Source organism: Anoplophora glabripennis, unplaced genomic scaffold (assembly GCF_000390285.2).
Source record: "Anoplophora glabripennis isolate ALB-LARVAE unplaced genomic scaffold, Agla_2.0 scaffold503, whole genome shotgun sequence".
Taxonomy (NCBI): Eukaryota; Metazoa; Arthropoda; class Insecta; order Coleoptera; family Cerambycidae; genus Anoplophora; species Anoplophora glabripennis.
Window position 1 is genome coordinate 337,821 of NW_019416593.1, and position 19,424 is coordinate 357,244.

Here is a 19,424-nt window from a genome sequence, read left to right on the forward strand (position 1 = left end):
ACAAATTCCAATTATATCTTCTAAGTCGTTACCATGACAACAATGAAATTTGGGCAATTAAAGTAACTCATGGTAATGTTCATTTCCAAGTTTAATTTATATCGACTGATATACGGTATACCTTTTTTTAAGCAAAGTGAGAGAGGAATCAAACTATCAAAGAAAAATGTTAAATTTGGCAACGCTGCCAAAGATGTATAAATAAATGGATAATTTCGTCTGCTCCTGTATAATCCAGGCATATTGGTAATGAGTTACTTTAATTGCCCAAATTTCATCCCGGGACATCATTATTACTTTTAAATTTCAGAGTATTTCTAAATCAATCAATGTAGTTAAATATAATAATTTGGCATAATTCAATGCTTACAATTTTCTTTTACATTCAAATTTCAAAATTTTCTCAAAAAAAAACTTGCAAGATTTTCTAATGATCTTTAAATTTGAGCTGCTTAATTTTTTGAAATAAATTACATAAAATTGTTGTTTAGTATCAACTAAAAGAAAGTTAGTTAATTTATTAATTTTAAAAATTGAATATTAAAATTATGTAACTTTACTTCCTTCATATGAATATAAAAAGAAAAAAGCCTAGGCAGCTGCTACCTAAATAAAAAAAAATTGTTCAAGCGGATAATTTTAAAATTTATTCCACTAAACTGATAATTTTGAGGTTTTTCTAATAAGGTGTTACTCGACACCCTTTCCTATTTGAAAAAATTGAATTTTTAGCAGTTCAATAGAAGATGGTGCCGAAATTGTAGATGAAATAAAGTTCCTAAATTGATTAATTGTAAGTGCCACAGCCAATGTTGTCATTTACCTCAAAAATATGTCAATTTGGACTATATACAGGGTGTTTGTAAATAAGTGCGAAATATTTTAGGGGGTGATTGCCGAAATTATTTTGTGAAAGAAAGTTCGTATAAATGTAGGTCGAAACATGCTTTGTTTTCGAGATACAGTGTTTAAATTTTAATTATTTATTTATTTTTATTAATTATTTCAGTTTTAAAGATATTGACTAGAAATTTGAAAAATGCTTTGGAGGGATAAATGTGCATTTTTTGGGGTGATCCGAATATTTCTACTTGCACCAGTGACGTTCGTGCGAGAATGCCACATTTTTTTAATAAAAAAAAATGGTACACCACTGACTTTTTCCCGTTTTGATATTTTTTTAGAAATATGTTCAGAAAGAAAATAAAACATTTTATTGCAAATTGTGTATTTTTAATTTCTATTGATACATTATCTAGTAGGTTGCTGTTAATATTTCTAAATAAAATACAAATCAAATTTCGAGTCAATAGCTTTAAAACTGAAATTAGAAAAAAAATAAATAAAAAATTAAAATTTAAACACTGTATCTCGGATATAAAACATATTTTGACCTACATTTATATAAACCTTTTTTTAACAAAATAAACTCGGCAACCACCCCCTAAAATATTTTACACTTATTTACAAACACCCTGTATGTAAATGAAACTATCAAAACTTAATAGTTGTTGTATTTTAGATCAGGATATGTGGTAAATTATCGAAATTTGGTTTCAAAAATTTTCAAACTTATATTCATCCTATAAGAGCATTTATCTTCTATCTTCTTTTTCTTCACAAATTCATAAACAATAAAAATTAAGCCTATGAGAATATTTTTTTTGCTCACTCATATAATTATTAATTGTCGCTCCTTATAAAGAAGAGGCTTCACAATGGTCAGTTGTTGACCCCATTTTATGTTTATAATTTACAGATCAACTTTAAGAAAACAGATAGATAGAGTAAATTTAATAGGACCAAAATGTATTAATTTTTGTGCATTTTTGACCTTTTTTTTTAATTTCACTTCTGCAAAGAAATCTTATTTTAACCTATGCAATAACAAGACGAAACTCATTATTTCGAGTGCATATTTTGTTGAATACATGATATCGACATATGCACTGAAGAAAAACGCCACTTACCTCACTGTCGATCCTCTTGAACTCCTCCTCATCCTCGTCAACTTCAAAGTAAAGCTCGGCAGACGTAATAGAAACCATTCCCGGTGCAACTATCCCCGGAGCGACTAACTTTGCTTTCGTACTTATATTTACAGGACCTAGAAACATATTTTCCTTAGCAACTGTTAAAAACACTTCCATTTCTAACTACTCTTATGGTACTTACCACTAAGGTCATTATCTAATTCCCTATCATCTGTCAAAAGTTCACTGTCATCCATGAGGTCGCTCTGCATCTGCAGTTGACCTCTCGTTGCCGCCAGATGTGCGTGGAACTCTTCCCTCGCCTAAAAATCACAAATATAAGCAACTTTCCTTGCCATATAACAGCATTTACTACCTGAAGAATGGCATCTTCGGGAGCTCCGTGCTCGATAGCCGCTTTTAGACTAGCTTCGGGGTGGGTGGTGCCAAGGGGATTGTGAACGAAACGTTTCCTTCTCCTCGCGTCGTCCTCCCACGCGTCTAACTTCCAGAATTCGTTCAGTTTGGATTCCATGGGGTCCATGTAACCCCAAGCTCCGTGTTTATTCGACATTATGTTCCTAACTTTCTCTAAAAGCCTGCTCGCGGTGACGTTGTCGCGTCTTCTAGCCGAAGTGATCAGGTGGTCGCACATTCTTTCTTCCTCCTTGCGGTCTACTAAGGTTTGGGCACATTGCGACTAAAAATGAAAACAGAAGATAAAACAATCATTGTCAAAAACAAAAAGATAGAAAACATAACGGAACTACTTACTATAAGTATAAAAACAGCGGAATTTGGAAGTCCCGATTAAATCCTATAGAAATCCCATATTATAGATATTGTTTACAACATTTCGGATATAGCGACGCAATTTTATTACATTTACATAGAATCCATGCACCGCTTCCTCCCCCCAAGAAAAAAGCAAAAGAATGTGGCTTCTCACAGTATGATTTAAACAATTTGGGAGAATAGAAATAAAATAATCTTTATTAAAAAAAAAATTCATTGAAAATGAAGCGCGCAAGATCTTTTGAACACAAAGCAATATACACTGGCGGCCCTTTGAAAGTGGACGATTTATTTTTCTAATGTGATGTGGTCTACTTTTCTTATTATGACAAGTTTTTATATATCAGTGTCAATAGTGATTTGCTTGGTAATTCAAGATGCCGCGTTTAACGGAACCAGAGAAAGTGAGAGCTATAACTTTACTTTAGAATGATTGGTCATTGCGGATGATCTGCATGTATGCAAGAACAGCATATTTAAACTCAAAGAAAAATGGATTGCGGAGGGTCACGTGCGTTATGTTCAAGGAGATGTGTGTCGAAAAGTAAGCACCATCTAAGAATAAATCCTTTTGACACGGCAGTAACGGCTTCCGTTGAGACGAATTTTCCTGGATCTGTGCGAACTGCAAGGAAATGGGTGAAAGATTCGAAGCTGAAGAATTATGTGGCCGCAAATACAGTTACTTTGACTCCCCAGTATAAACAGAGGTTAGAGTTTGCAAGACAATTTGTAGGAAGCCCGGACAACTTCTGAAAATTCTCCATTAACTTTTGGAATTGGATAAGTTGCCAAGGTCCTGGTGTTTGTTGGAGGATTAAAAGAGCGCCTCACTGGACTGAGCTATGTGCGCATAATGGAAAAAGTTATGTTGACATCCGTGACCATGCTGTATCCTCAGAATTTCATTTTCCATCAGGATAACTGTGCAATTTACACCTCAAGAGTTGCGTCAGAATGGTTCATTAATAACAACACTCCTATCGAGAACGCCTGGGGATATATGGTAAAAAAAAATTATGACAGAAACTTCCATCCAGCTAACGTCGAAGAACTTTGGGAGGCAATTGAAAAAGCATGGATTACACAAGAACATTAATTTTATCAATGCCGTGCAAATTGCAGTGTTATAGACAAAAATGGTGCTCGGACAAAATACTAACTTTATGAATCGCGTTTTTTTGAGGACGAAAAGTGTTTTATTTCTAGATCTCATTAACAGCGAATGAATGGCCGTTAGAATGTATAATATATTTCAGTATTGGAAAAATAAATAATTAGTTTTGCTCACTAGAACTAGTATGATAGATACACATTAAATTTGACATAATGACAGCCGATTTGAACCTCACATTTTCAAGTCAGCTTCACAAAGGCCAATTATAGACAATTTGCTTATAAGAGTCGTCCACTTTGAAAGGGGCGGCACTGTACATAATTTAAAGACTTGTATTGTAAATTTCTCATTTTTTCTATAAAAATTTTAAATAAAATATATGTAATTGCTTATTACGTCCATCGGTCATAACAACCGTAAACAAACGGTCCCTTAAAGGTCGTTATAACTGATTAAAACATAAATTCTGTCGACAAAATTTCAGGTATTAAAATCCCTACAAAGTAGTTAAATAAAACAAAAAAACTGTCACATTAGACTTTTCGGTTGAAGTTAAGAATAAAAATACTAGATGGTGACTCTCTCATAACGTACCCGTCACTCTTATTTACAAAATAAACATGAATGACAGGGATTTTTTGCAAGTGCGCAATATAGTATTTTCATCTCTAAGTTCAACGTGTGTCTATCTACAAAACTAGGAACTCTGTGGCAGAAAAGGTTTTCGAAACATTCACTTGTTATGTGTTACAACGTGCATAGTTAAATTTTGAACAATTAACTACTTTCTCAGTAGTAGACGTTCTGGTTATTCAAAACTAATAGCATTTTCAGTTTGTACAACTCAGTATGTACTAGCACTGAACTAGTTCTTGGAAAAACTGCAATAATTTTAATCTCCGCAATTTCTTGAGGAAACACAGTTTTACAGTTTTTCAGAAAATAACTCTCAACATCCTTGAAAATGTTATATTCATATGAAACTGTGCTGTTCTATATAATTATCAAAAAATTCAAAATACCTAAATAATTACGAAGATACTACAATAACCAAAACTAACCTCAAAATCAGCATGTTTCACAACATCGTCCGCCCTCATCCTGTTCAAAATAAACTCAGCTTCATTCGCAACTCTCACAATATGGTCTTTCATCGCATGCGACAACAATCGTCCCTCGTTTATTAATTCGATGAATGCGAGACCTGCGTGTTTCTGCAACGAGTTCTGCCATTCCTGCGAACACAGCAGCATTACCAACTCCACAACGGAATTGCTGTTCTTGAAAGTGGTAAGGCCCTTTCCTTCCATTAGCAGTTCTTGACCGTGAGACCCAACTAAGGTTTTAGATAGGAATGGAGCGAAATCCACCATTATCTCTCTAAGAAGTGGACAGACCGATCCGAGGGCCATTTCTAGTTTCTGTGTCAAGGAAGCCTCTCTAGAAGGTGTGGGGAGAGAGATATGATCCACCAAATTATTCACTGGTAAATCATCGGGTCTCATTTGCGTCGGGGCATGTAAAACGCCATCCGGTACTCGCACTACGGATATTTCTGGGTGGTGTTTCTCTCCCCTTTCCGAGTGGATGTTCCCTTCCATATCGACGACACCAGAGTGAGAGTGGGACATATTTTGCAAGTTTCTAACTTCCTCCTTGATATCACCCTCTTCGTTAAGGTTTATGTCAGTCCAATTTTCATCAGTGCTGAGGACCTTCTCGTTATCGTCAAGGGGGATTTCGTTATTTGAGCCGAGGTTGTTGGTCTCGGCGGAGTTGACGGAATTCACCTCCTCGATGGAATCTGTACTCTGGGAAGTACACAAAATATAATAGACCTTGTTTAGTGATGTTAATACTATATATATGCTGGGGATTGTTCCATTTACTAATAAACAATTTTGTCAATTATAAAGAATTTTTTTTTGTACACAAAATTAAATATATCAGAAAGTTGCGTTAATCTTACGAAGGATATTTAAAAAAATCAAGATTTTTGTGAAAAGTGTCAAACCGTTGACCATTTCCAATTGTTTTTCGCTATAAAATTGTTTATTTAGAAACACATATGATAGTAGATGGGACAAAGTACATTATAAATACAGGGCGTATATTTATGATGGGTGAGTATAATGAAGGACAGAGAAGATATGGTTTTATTTACAGTTCAATTCATATGTAGGACTATAGGTTCAAATAAAATTTATAACATCTTATCAATTTGTTAAATGTTAGCTAAAAATATTAATTCATGCAACATGCAATGGGTATATATACATTTTCCATTAAATATACAAAATTTTACAAAGAAATACTGTTCTAATAAAAATGAATATTCTAAACGCCAATTTACAACAAAAAAAAATAATAATATGTTTTTAATAAAGTTTCCATTAGGTAGAAATACAGGAAGTACAAAATAACGAAAAATATTTTTTGGGTTTGGTATAGTGGTGACTGAGTGATCATATTTTGATAAAAAACACAGGAGCCATATCAATTTTTAGGGGATGGTTTCTCATAATGAAAAAAATTCTAATGAAATCTGCTCATCAAAAAATTAAAATAGGGACCCTGAAATCACGAAAAAAGTTACACAATTATTTACAAAATATATTTTTTTCGCAATCAACTTTTTTTTTATCAGAAAACTAAGTTATACATATTTAATCTTAGATACTAACGCTTCATTTTTCTAAATTGTTGCTAATGCTGTAATTTTATGAAATTATGAGTGCCCCTCCAAGTGGACCACTGAAATATTCTCCTAAGAAATGATATGAGTCCCACATTTTATTATCAAAATGTGATTTTAATTTTCACCTCTCGCCGCTGGTTTCAGATAATGAAGTTTGTGACCTTCTGGATTTTTATTTACCCACGTAGGATTTATCTAAGGATAAGTGGTTTTGGAACGGGTGGATTGTTTGAAAAATTTACACAAAGTCGAGCAGAATGCATTACCTTCTTAACACGAGCACTGTCACAACCTCGAGCATGCCTAATCCCATCCAAAGTGTAATTAATAGAGAACCCGTGTCCCAGAGAGGGGCGCTGCCTGGCGTTTACCTGTTGAGAGGCACGCCGCAACAGCAAAGCAAAGTTAGTGGAAAGGTCTATAAACTATCCTCCATTCTCACAAGTACTAAGTAATATTCTCCCGTATTTAATGATCGGTGAAATCTTAAAGGGATGTTCGCTGGAGCTTTCGTGTAATAACGTTATAAAATAAAATTTAATACAACTATGTACATGTACTTGATGGGCCAAATTCGACATTTTTAGGGAGTTTCTCTATTTACCAAAAATGATGTCACACACTCAGTTTTTTAAAAAAATCAATTGATGAAAACCAAATTTCAGCGTTTCGATTCGTTTAAGATATACAGGACTTTATTAACACTTGCCATTTCCTATAACTTTTTTATTTTTGTGATAATATTTGATTTTTCAGTTTTGTACATAAAATTCAGTAATGTATGTGATATTTTTCACTTATACAGGGTGCAACTTGGAACAGTTTACTTTTAATGTTATTTTCTTAAATTCCATTGTGAAAACTGAATTTTTTTATAACCGTTTTTTCATAATTTTCATATTCCAGTAAAAATTACTTCATACAGAAAGTCGCGATATTACCTACTACATATTTTATAAGCACCTTCTCGTAAGCCGATAAACTAAAAATTAAAATGAACGTAATAAAATAAAATATATTCCGAGATAAATTGTAATTCCATCGAATTTGACTCTCTGCACAATTTCCAAATTCCAACATTATTACGCTAAAGCTCCAAACTGATTATTCTGTTAATAAACGTTTCATCATGTCAGAACTAATCAAAGAGCAAACAGCAAGGCACAACCAATTGAGAAATTGGTGCAACCTAGGCGCATTTCCCATACAGGTGCTTAAAACCGCTAAAGTTGGTTACGGTGTTGACATCGAATGAAATAAATGCAAATTTTAAATTTCATAACAAACCAACTTCAGCTAAAAATTAGTAAGGCTATCTACAATGCAAAACCAAACACACATCGTTAATAGTTATGTCGTTTCGATAAAGAAAAATCAACAAGCAGTAATATTACAAATTTAACTTCAGAGGACCATATTTCATACTTTCGTTGGTCACTGTTACATATTTTAACAAAATGCTGTCGATTCTTCCTCATCGTCCTCCACTAAACAATCAGAAACTGCATTCTAAAAGACGAAAACGTGAAACGTGACTTACCTTTATAGACGGGGGCCCAGAGTGCAGCTCGTTCTCTTGGTGAATCGAGTTAGCTTCTTCTACGTATGCGGTGATAATGTCGTAGTCGTTATCTTCTTGAGTCTGATTCTGGATCGACCTCGTGGCTGAACAAATACAGACATCTTTGGATTTTTATTCAACAATATTCAATTTCAATGTTTAAAAAATAATAATAAGGGAGTTACAAATCAAATTCGACCAATGTGGCACATCTGAAGCAAATTTAATGTGTTGCAAAAATACCGTACTAATATCTGGCATCATTTTTATTTGCCGACAATAGTAAGTAGCATAAAAGAAACTGGGATCAAGGAGATAGCGATATAAATTTTAGTCAAAAAACCAAACTAAAGCCAATAAATTTTAGTATAGCTTAAAATTTCTAATAAAATCTTAGTTTTTATGTCACATACAATTTTAAAAAAATATATGTTGTAGAAATCTGTGGCTCTCAAACATATTTTAGTCAAGGAGTTTCAAAATTAATTGTACCTCTGGACACTTTAGAAATTCGAACAATAATTTTAAAACAATTTAGTATTATAAAATTCATTTGTTATACCGATACAATTTTCTAAATAAATCAGTGGTTCCCAAACTTTAATAATCTACAGTATTGTTACAAACTCATGCCAGTCCTAAGGCCATCAGATATTATTAAACTATAGGGGCGTCTACAGCTCAAAATACTGTCACAATTCAAAGTTTGAGAACCGCTGACTATTCTCAAAGCATACACAAACACGCTAATGCTAACAAAACAAGCTGAAGCTCATCGACAAAACTGAAAAGACAACAGAGAAAGTGAGGGCGGGCGTGCTAGGAAGAACGGAAAGAAAGAACTACACCAAGATCGTTCGCAAAATTACCTGCACGGCTCGCTATGGAGTTTCTGTGGTAGCGGTGGTCGATTTTATGGTTATGGTGGTGAGAGTGGTGGTTATTATTGAGGTTGTAGTGGTGTTTGACGTAGGAGTGCCTGTGCCGCACGTAGTTGTTGTGCGGCACGGCGTTGGGATGGGAACCGGGCAGGAATTGGGGGTAGACGTGGTGGGACCACTGCGGGAAGAGAGGCCTTGCGCTCCCCTCTGCATGTTAGTAACAGGAAAAATATGTTAAAAAACGACGTATAAGTAGCGAGTGAAAAATGTTAAGTACAATGAAATTGGCAGCGATTCGGAAAACAGCAAAAATAGAAAAGTTATTTCCTTATGAATCTTTTTTTGGATATTTTGGCTCCCTGTAAATTAAAAAAAATTGAAATCTTGCAATAAGTATATATGAGCAAAATATTTTTTCCGTAATTGACTGAACAATAAAAATAGGAATTTTCTTAATTTTTCACAAAATTGTTTGGTATTTAAATTTTATTCTGATTCTATTTTTCCAAACTTCATAATGTAAATTTAAAAAAAAAATAAAAAAAAGTAGCTTGCATCTTTCAGTTTTTCATTTTACTTTTAGATTTTCATCGCGGGAATTCTGCCATTTCTCTATAGTGGTGTCTTATAGTGATGTATTTCTCTACTTCTCATTGCCAGATTTCAAAATAGGCAAAAATAAGTCAGTTAAAAACAAACCCTTACATTCAATTTATAGTACTGCAAAATATCCAATAAAAAAAATGAAATAGTCTAACCAAATTACATTTGAAGAAAAAAAATTGTTACCTGGACTTTTATAAGTGGAAATGGTAAAAGGGCTTATAATAAACCTAAAAAAAATAAGTGTGTGAGAAGGGGTGGCGGAGGATTGATTTGGGGAGTTGAAAAGTTGCGAAAAATTGTATCATTTGTATTTGCAAAAGTTGACGTCAAATAAAAAAGTATTCAATACAAAAGTTGTAGATCATGCAAAAATCTACAACTTTTGTAGAGGTCACTTTTTAAGATAACCTCAAAATTTCCGAGAAAAATGCAGACAGGTTTTTTTTATGATTTTTCATTTTTCTTTCTCATTTCCGTAAAAATAATTTAATTTTAACGAAACAAAAAAACTACTTTTTTCTACAGAAAAGAAAATATTATTCATTTTATTTATTCACTATTCGACTTATGTTTATAGCAATACTGTACAAAAATAATGTTTTGGGTCAAACAATGAGAGTTTTTTGTATTTTTTCCATACAATTGAATAGTGTAATCAGTTTTTAATTTTTTTTTAAATTTAAACAAATTACCAACAATTAATGAAAAATTCATTGTTACAAGTCATTGTTTGTTATTTTTGCATTGAGCATGTTTTTGAACTGTGATTACAGACTTTTTTAATCCACCAAAAAGTATGTCAAAACGAAAAAAATTATCAGCGGCAGAATTCTGTACGATTTTTCTAAGTACAATTTTTCTTTGAAAAAAAAGTGTTTCAGACCGGCAAAAATGAATTATCTCGGAAAATTTTTGACTTCTTTATCTAAAAAAAATTGGGGTTATTTAAGACACAGAAAGACATACTTTCACCAAGTTTCCTCAAAATTAAATTATTTTGCGGAAATGAGAAATAAAAAACAAAAACTCAGAAAAAAACCTGTTTTTCTCATGTTTCTCGGAAATTTTGAGGTTATGTTAAAAAGTGACCTCTACAAAAGTTGTATATTTTTGAATGACTTTTGTATTGGATACTTTTTTGTTAGACGTCAACTTTCACCAGAAATCCCAATGATACAATTTTTCACAACTTTTCAACCCCCCAAATCAACCTTCAGCCAACCCTGCTCACATTATTATTATTTTTTCTTTTTATAAGCCCCTTTACCATTTCCACTTATAAAAGTCCAGGTAACAATTTTCTTTTTTTTTCCCTCTAAATGAGTTATTTCGATCTGTCTAAAAACTTTAATCTGCTGCACAATAATTTGACATGATAATTAAAAAGGGTAAAAATATGTCGGTTTTTCTTTGATATTTTTTTTAATTCAAAAATTTCAAAAAAAGGGAACTCAATTTTGTATTTTTTCAATCAAAAATTTACTATCCTTTTTCAATTGTAAAAACTTAAGGGTGCATTGTGGGAAGCATAATAATTTTACCTGGCCAAAAATATACATCAGTTCCTGTAAAAATAAAATGTGACTTTTCTCTTAGACCTATTTTTAGCCAGTTAAAATTTCATTAACCCATTTGTCTTTATATCTACGTTTGATGAAAACAAGTGTCAAATATTAAATAATAAATTTTAGTGACTAACATTTTTTTAGCTTAAAATTGTTTTTTTTTGTAATTTTCCTTATCATCAACATTAAGGAAAACATTTAAGAAAGGCCACAGGCTGAATTAATATTTACCACTGAGACAAAAAAACCATCGTCAAATTATTTTATAAAATTCCCATCAACATAAGCAATAAAACTTAACGATTAAAACTGACATCGTAGAAACAAAACTGTGAAACAGTGGACGAAAAACTAAACGACACACAATCCAAACACAATCCCGTTAACATTTGACACTGTCGTGAACAAAACACCCGCAACATAACCATAAAACTCACCTTGAGGACTTCCCGAATGGTGGGAGGAACTACCGCTGGTCCTGATGGCAGGCACGGGACTAGGCACTCGTATCGACACGGGAGGCTCGAGGATGTCCCGGTACTTGGACACCATGAGCACGGAAATGAAATAGACGATGGCGAGGGACAGAAACTGGGCTTGCTTGGTCTCTTCCTGTAAGGGAAAGCGTTAGACATTTATTTAGTGTGAAACTCAAACGTTAGTGCCTGGATAAACGTTCTCACCACATCTCTGTATATTACTGCCCGCAGTCGGTTGACGTCCATGTCTTGGAGGAGCTTCTCCGGGTCCTTCACCGGGCTCGAGTTGTTGGATAGGTTGTCAGCTATGTTCTGAGGGGGAAAGAGGAAAAGAATATGTAGATTAGGGCGATACTTGAATGAACATTGCTCGATGCTAAGTTACAAGCTTCATTATCTCTAAAACTATATTTTCAAAAGATAAAAATACAGAATAGCATAAGATTTTTATATTTTTTTTATAAAACACTATTAAAGTTGCATGTGTGCATTAAAATCAATCACCCAGTAGAATTATATTACAGGGTGTTAATTAAGTACGCAGAAAAACAAAAAGGGAAGTCATCGAGTCATTTTAAATTTAAAATGTTATATAAATATGGCTCCGCAAATGGATAGTTTTTGATTTTCGGGTTTGTACAGATCCAAGCAAAACCCAAGAGATAGTCATCTCAAACACAGATGATAAATATGTGAAACTAATTTTATTGTTGGTGAACAAAGTCATGCTGTGATTATCCTGCAGGATTATCTCGCCATTCAAGGAATATATGTCGTTGCCTAATCAATTTAAAACAAATAAATACAACTTTAATTCAGGCAGCAACCGATAGCAGACACTTTATATTTCATATAAGATAATAACAGATGGCACTGTTATATTTCAAAATTTCTATGTGCAATATTTCACCCACATTAGAAAAATTATTATTTAAGCAAAAATAAGAAAAAAGTTCGAAAGTATCCTTTTTTATTTTAATATATCAATCAAGCAATCATGCATTAATTGAGAGGTAAAGCCACCCTAAAATTTTGCTTTATTATGCGAAGAACATAGAAAAAAAGTTTTAAATGATGGAAAAATCAGGAACACGAGTTTTTTTTTAGGTATAATGCAACCACTTGCACAGAGCTGTAGGAGTGCTTATTGTAACTCGAGAGAACGCACACAATAATTAACTATTATGCAACGAACGCATTAGGCGGTCGCGGTCCCTTCGCATCGCGGTCCGTGCTAGTCTCGATCACACGCGGTGGAATTCCTTCCCATGTTTTCTAATGAATGCATTCGCACTAGAAGTTCCCGAGCTCGTCGTGCTCGCATCGTGTTCTTCAATGATCTTTTCCAAAGAATCTCAGGAGACCGTGATGCCATCGAAATGAGCTTACTCTTCCATATAACTCATTTTTTTAACTAAAACAATAGCACGACCAGAATTATGTACGATTGCCAAATGCGACCGATACATATCATAAATTTCTTATGCTGAATTGCAACAATAACAATTTTTTGAAAAACCACTTTTTTAACTCGCCAGAAACAATTCAAAAAGTTTTCAACAAATCGACCTGAAATTTTGTATAAAAGCTTCACAGTAACATAACTCAGGGAACACCATAGGAGTTTTTTGATTGATTAACAATCTTCACTGTTATCAACAATTTAACGCAAAATTTTTAGTTTTTTTTTCAAAACTTTTTTTAATGTTCACTAAATTGCCAATTATGAATATTTTTTAATTTTCCTATGATGTTCCCTAGGTTTTATAATATAATAGAAAATTTTAATTTTTTTGTTCCAAGACCATCTATTAATAAGAAGCCCTTCTGGCTATACAGACCATACAGACCATACAGACCCTCTGAAAAAAAGGTCACCATCTACAGCCGCCATTATGAATCTAAATCGTTTGAAAAAATTCACAATACATACTACCTGAAAACATGTACAATAAAATCATTTTGTGCCTGACATTACATCTTGTATCAATTTTTCCTTGAAAATTCCCAATAATCACCTTTTTTTCCAACCTCTAGAGTGGCGCTACCCCTTTAGATATTTCTGAAACTTGCCCAAAAATAACAATTTTGAAAAAAATGTTTTTATTTTCCATCTATGTACAACATCAAGCAGGTTTTAGCTTATAATTACCATAAATTCAGTGACGTAGCTTTGAAAAATGTCGGAAGTTGATCTTAATAGATTTGTTTAATTTCAAAGTAACAGATGTAGATATTTCACAAAAATGCACTTTTTGACTGATTTTTTAAATTTTCACTCAAAAATTACAAAAAAAAAAAAACAGAAACTTTTGAAAACACTCTTATAAGGTGGGTAAAATGTTATTTTTCAAGCACATGCACTGTAGAATGAGTAATAAAACCAAAATATCGCCTTTTCAAATTGATAACCCATATGTTAGGGCAATTTTACGTACCTTGGGAGAGTTCTGGACACCTCTTATGAACGACTGCAAGTGCGCCGCCTTGTGACTAGCGTTTAGTGAGGATGGTGCAATAGTGTGGTGCGGCCGGCTTCTCTCTTTGCACTCCAAACAGTTGCGAACCGCGCAAGTGCACACCTAGCACACGTATACAAATAACAACAACTATATTTTACAGGACACAGAAATTTACACGACATGCAGAAATGATTCTTCACAAAATGAGATGTAGATGATTACAATTCGTATATAGGGTGTAACTTCTAGAGGGGATGAATTGTTTTTATTACTGACACGGGATAAGTCCTATCTTTTTGCTTGTTCTTTAGGTCGGTAAATAGCTGTTTACCTTAATTTATTTATTTGTGTGCGGTAATCACACTTGTCGTCCGCAATTGACAATAAAACATGCAAAAAATAAAATAAACTATGCAATTGTATGCTAGAGCCATCTCTTGATTTTTTATTTAATGAATAATTAAAAAAAACACTCAAAAATATTAATTTTAAAAAGTGACATTTAAATGACAGTTGATAGTTATTTATGTGAGATTTCACCACATTCGTAATAAAAAATAGTATGTGCAATTCAAGAGGTTGTCTATTAAGTCCACTTGAGCGGATCAGTGTACTCACTTTATTAGTGCGCTCAAGTCTGCTCTCATAGGCAATAGACAACTTATCATACTTATTGCACAATATACTATTTTAGGGGTAACAGAACATGTTCTCCAGAATACTAATCTGAAATACGACGCATATCCAGAAAGTAAGAGTACTGAGGCTGTGGTTTTTGTTTTTGACAAAATTGGCAACAGCTCATTTCAGTTGAGAACAGCTGTTGTAGTGGCATGTTGAAAGAAGTGCCGCTATCCCGAATCCCGCCTGCTGCGAGGTGAGGAACTAATTCGGTTTTTTCTTGCTGGAAAGATGCTGTTCCAGATTTTTAGTGAAGTCAAAACTGTTTATGGGGATGGTGTGGTGAATCGTACTAATGTGTATAAGTGGTGTCGTAAGTATAAAGCTGGCAGAGCGATGAACATGATGAACAAACGAGAAAAATCATGCAACTGTGTTTCTTTGACTCTTAAAGAGATTCTCCTCATTGACTTTTTGCCCCAGGAGGAAACAATTAATACTGGGCAGTACTATGAAAAAATTAACACCGTAATTCTCAATCCACTTACGGTTAGCGTACACAGTTGTTTGGGGTTACACTAGGCACTATGGTGCTAGGTATAAAAATTACAAAAAGAAAGGATAAAAAATTCAGTTTTCACAGCGGAATTTTGGAAACTAAACTTATAAAGTATTACAAAAGCTTAAAGATAGCCACCGTATAAATATCCTCCCAATCAAAGTTACACCCTATATATTTCATTTTTACAAGAAAAAAATAACCTTCAAACTCTTTTTAACATCAATCATTTAACTGAAATTAACAAAATCTAACCAAAAAATAAATTAAACAAAAAAAAGTTATCGAAAAATTTTAAAGCAAACATGGAAGTGCGAGACAACAAATTTTTTGCAATATTTATAACTTTGATACATAGTATGTACAATTTTTATATTAATATGTATGTACAGACTTACCAATCTTAGACACTGCCTGAGGATGCCACCGTTGGACATATTTTTCTCCACTTCTAATTCGGCGAAATTCAATGAGCTGGCGAAAATCAAAACGTCCGCCATATTAACGAGTCTCTGTAGGAAACTGACGGCTACTTCTATGGGCATTCCCTGCGTTGGCTCTATTACATCTAGTTCGCTCTGTTAAAAATAAAAAATGTTCACTCAGGACAGCTGTTTCGTCAAAGTGCCTCAAGGGGGAGGGCTTGTATTTAACCCAATCAGTCGGAACATAACCTAACGCAAAGTCTCTAGACTGATAAAACCAACTTTGAAAAACAGGTTTCAATTTTCAATATATTTTTATAGTGCAAAAATTATAATGTTAATTTGTAGGTTTTTGATTAAAAGGCCTTAAATATTATCGACACTCATCGATACAGACAATGTATCACCTAAATCAAAGCACCACCTACAGACTTTTAAATAAACTACCAGTAAAGTTCACTGTTCTACTTACATTCGGTGAGGTAGCTGAAGCGAGTAACGGTAACAGTCCCCCACAGGCGATAATGAGGTTATCCGCCAATTGGGATATAAGGTGAACGGTATTTACAACGAAAATAGCGTTGTCGCTGCTATTTACAAAGTCCAGCACCGATTTGGTGGAGTGGCTGCGCCACACCTGTATATCGGTCTCTAGGGAGAAGAGCACGTCGGAGAGGAGCCTCTGGTGGATATAGGACCACTTGAACTCCGGTATCCTGAAGGGGGGCCTGGTCGGGCCCGGACTGAACATCGGTCTCGAAGAGGCGCCCGGTTTAGGATTCTTGGGTTCTGAAAAATGGGGAAATGTATCTCTTCCAGGACATCTTTCACGTTTTCATAAAATGGAGGTCAATTAGTGTGGCAAAATTTTATTAATTTTGCAACTGAGAAACAAAAAAACCTCAAATATAAGTTGGAGGTAATCAAAATTGCAGCATTTTAAAATAATTTTCAATTATACAGGGTGAGTATCACCAAAAAATTTAACTTTTTTAAATATAATTAAGTTCCTTATAAAATTCTGCATAAGGTGGTCTAAAAAGTTTGTGTAAGGATAAAATATAAAAATAAAAGTGAATTACAAAACACATGAATTAAACCCGATTTTGATACTAATATATCAAATAGAGCAAAATTATGGTTGAAATTAATCTTACCGAACAAATTAGGGTCAACTTGAGTCGAAGTGGATGCACTTCTAGGTCTCTTCTGAGGAGAAACTTGATGAACGCTGGCGTTCTGAGCGAATTCAGTAGTTTGGCCCTCGGAGTGGTTACTTGGAAGGCTGACCCTCCTCTTCGCCACCTCGGTAGACTTTTGGACAGCGGGGCTGTCACTGGCTTCGGCATCCTTGCCGACAGTAACGTTCGTAACAACAACATCCGTGGCGGTATTAGTAGTAGAATCGTAATGACTAGGATCACAGAACTGTGAAATCGTTGGTATATTTTCAACCGGAGGCACTTCTTCTTCACTGCTGACGCAGGCAGTGCCCTCTGCTTCTTCTACTTTAGAAACGGTATCACTAGATTGAATGTTTTTTTCGGCTAGACTAGATTCATTATTGGACGGCTCTAATTCTACTGACACAGCACTAGTTTCGACAATTGGCACAGCTTCGGATTTTTTCGTAATTGTATCACTATCACTAATGTTTTCTTTATTGTTCACGTCGCCCTGTCCCTCCTCCCTGAACGCCACCTTGTGGGCGATTGTGGCTTCACCCGCACTCTCACCCGGGACACTTTCGATTGTTTTCGGTTTGTCTGTCTCACTTTTTTCCTGCTTCACCATGCTCTCTATTTCGCCATCCTTCCTCTCTATTTCTTCTGTTGGTGTCAGATACCTTTTAATGGGAAATAATGATATTACATGACTTGAACTATCTGTATTAAAATATTAAGGGGTGTTTTGCAATAATTACTCACCTTTTTATTCCCTCAATCAAAATTACAACTTGTATTATCTAATACGTTTTTTAACTTACAACATGAGGATCCAGGTTATCTTAAGAGATACTATCAATTAAATTACGATGAACTTGTGGAATATGACGACAAATAACATGCTAATAATTTCAAAAGTTTAATGTAAAATATTTATGAGATACAATTCAAACTAATCGAATAATTAATTTGAAGAATATTTGGTTTTGTTTCATGTGAAAACTGAATTTTTACTTCCCAACTTTCCCATGGCACAGCTCGAAAAACAGGCACACCCGTGTTAGTCAAGATGCGAATTTTGAAATTAAAACAATTTTATCAAATTTGTTCCAACCTTTTCGCACACGCTCTATAATTTTATCATCTCTCAACAAAATTTATTCACTTATCACACAGAAAACCCTTTGGGAAAACTCAACGTTAGATTTCTTTTATATAGAAAACATCAAATTATAATAAAATCTATTAAAAGATCCATAAATTTTCAAAACATGATTACAATTGATATAAATTAAAACATACCTTTCAGACAAATCGCTATCGGGTACTTCTCTATCGGGACTTGGCACTTCTTGCACGGGACTGGAAGGCTCATCCGCCTTTCCCGTTTTTAACGTATCAACTTCGGGCACGTTGTTCACAACCTCTTTGACGGCTTGAGCTATTTCTTGGTCCTGCACGACGGGCGATATCGTTCTGGAATTTGAGTCTGAGCAAATCTCCACGTGCTCCTCCAACAGTTTTTCTGACTTGGACAAGATTTCCTGAACGATCTCTTCGATAATCTCGCTCTTCTGCGCCTCTTCGCTGATCTTAGCGGGGCTGCCAAAGCTGGGACTGCTGTCAATGTGCAGCCCGTTGCACACGGGAGAATCTGTGGCGATATCCGTATTGTCCTCCACTATTTGCGACTTAGCGGGCGAATCCTGAGAGTAAGGTGACTCCTTGCTTATTTTACCGTCACTGAACAGATCACTAGTCCTGGAATCTAACGATACACCTTCACTGTCATCGTGTTTCGCTACGTAAGACACAGGGCTGCCTTCTGACATGGTAGAGTTGTAGTCGCAGCTGCAGACTTGCTCCGACTTGTCGTTCTCATTCATTTCGATCTCTTGGAGCGGCGACCGGGAATTCTGCCACCGTTCGCCGTCCGGATGACATCCGTTGGAGAGGTTCTGAGGTACTTCGTGCCAGCCGGATATCGTGCTAATGGGGTGCTGTTGTCTAAGGAGCGGGTCCGTTATGTTGTCTGCCCTGTGCATTTCGTAGTGTTCGTACATCTGCGCAAATTGCAACTTGAACTCCTCATAAGACACCTACAAATTTAAAATAAAGCATGTCACATAATTATCAAAATGCATTAAAAAAAAAATAAACAAACAGATATGTACGTAACTAAAAATAGCCACAGATTTTGCCCTGTGAAAAAAATTTAAAAAATTTGTAAAATAACACATGATAAAATAGGCAAATACAAGTATACATTAACTATATTATGCACACTTCTAAAAGTTCTATTTTCTGACAAAAATTAAAAAATTTAAGTCATTATCAGTACATTGATTTTTCGAAATGCCAATTTCTTGAACGCAATATATGTTGCTGTATTTTGTATTTATCTGCTTTTTCCATTTTAAGATTTTTTGGTTCGGCAAAACTATTTTCATAAAAATAATCCCTGACTGATTACTTTGGCACAAGGGTTATTTGAATGATTTTTAAATTTTGTTCAC

At 34.3% G+C, this 19,424-nt stretch overlaps 1 protein-coding gene across 1 annotated transcript in view; it reads right to left on the minus strand.

Moving 5' to 3' along the window:
* The window catches only part of LOC108914826 (neurobeachin), a 265,755-nt gene that overhangs the window by 226,997 nt on the left and 19,334 nt on the right, over positions 1–19,424 (minus strand). Inside the window, exons 15-26 of the mRNA XM_023455027.1 lie at positions 18,211–19,007; positions 16,900–17,588; positions 16,215–16,531; positions 15,716–15,895; positions 14,114–14,257; positions 11,880–11,987; positions 11,634–11,808; positions 8,124–8,248; positions 4,947–5,696; positions 2,350–2,673; positions 2,176–2,296; positions 1,971–2,107 (exon numbers count right to left, since the gene is read on the minus strand). Coding sequence (XP_023310795.1) covers positions 1,971–2,107; positions 2,176–2,296; positions 2,350–2,673; positions 4,947–5,696; positions 8,124–8,248; positions 11,634–11,808; positions 11,880–11,987; positions 14,114–14,257; positions 15,716–15,895; positions 16,215–16,531; positions 16,900–17,588; positions 18,211–19,007 — 3,867 coding nt within the window. The remainder of the gene's footprint in view (positions 1–1,970; positions 2,108–2,175; positions 2,297–2,349; positions 2,674–4,946; positions 5,697–8,123; positions 8,249–11,633; positions 11,809–11,879; positions 11,988–14,113; positions 14,258–15,715; positions 15,896–16,214; positions 16,532–16,899; positions 17,589–18,210; positions 19,008–19,424) is intronic.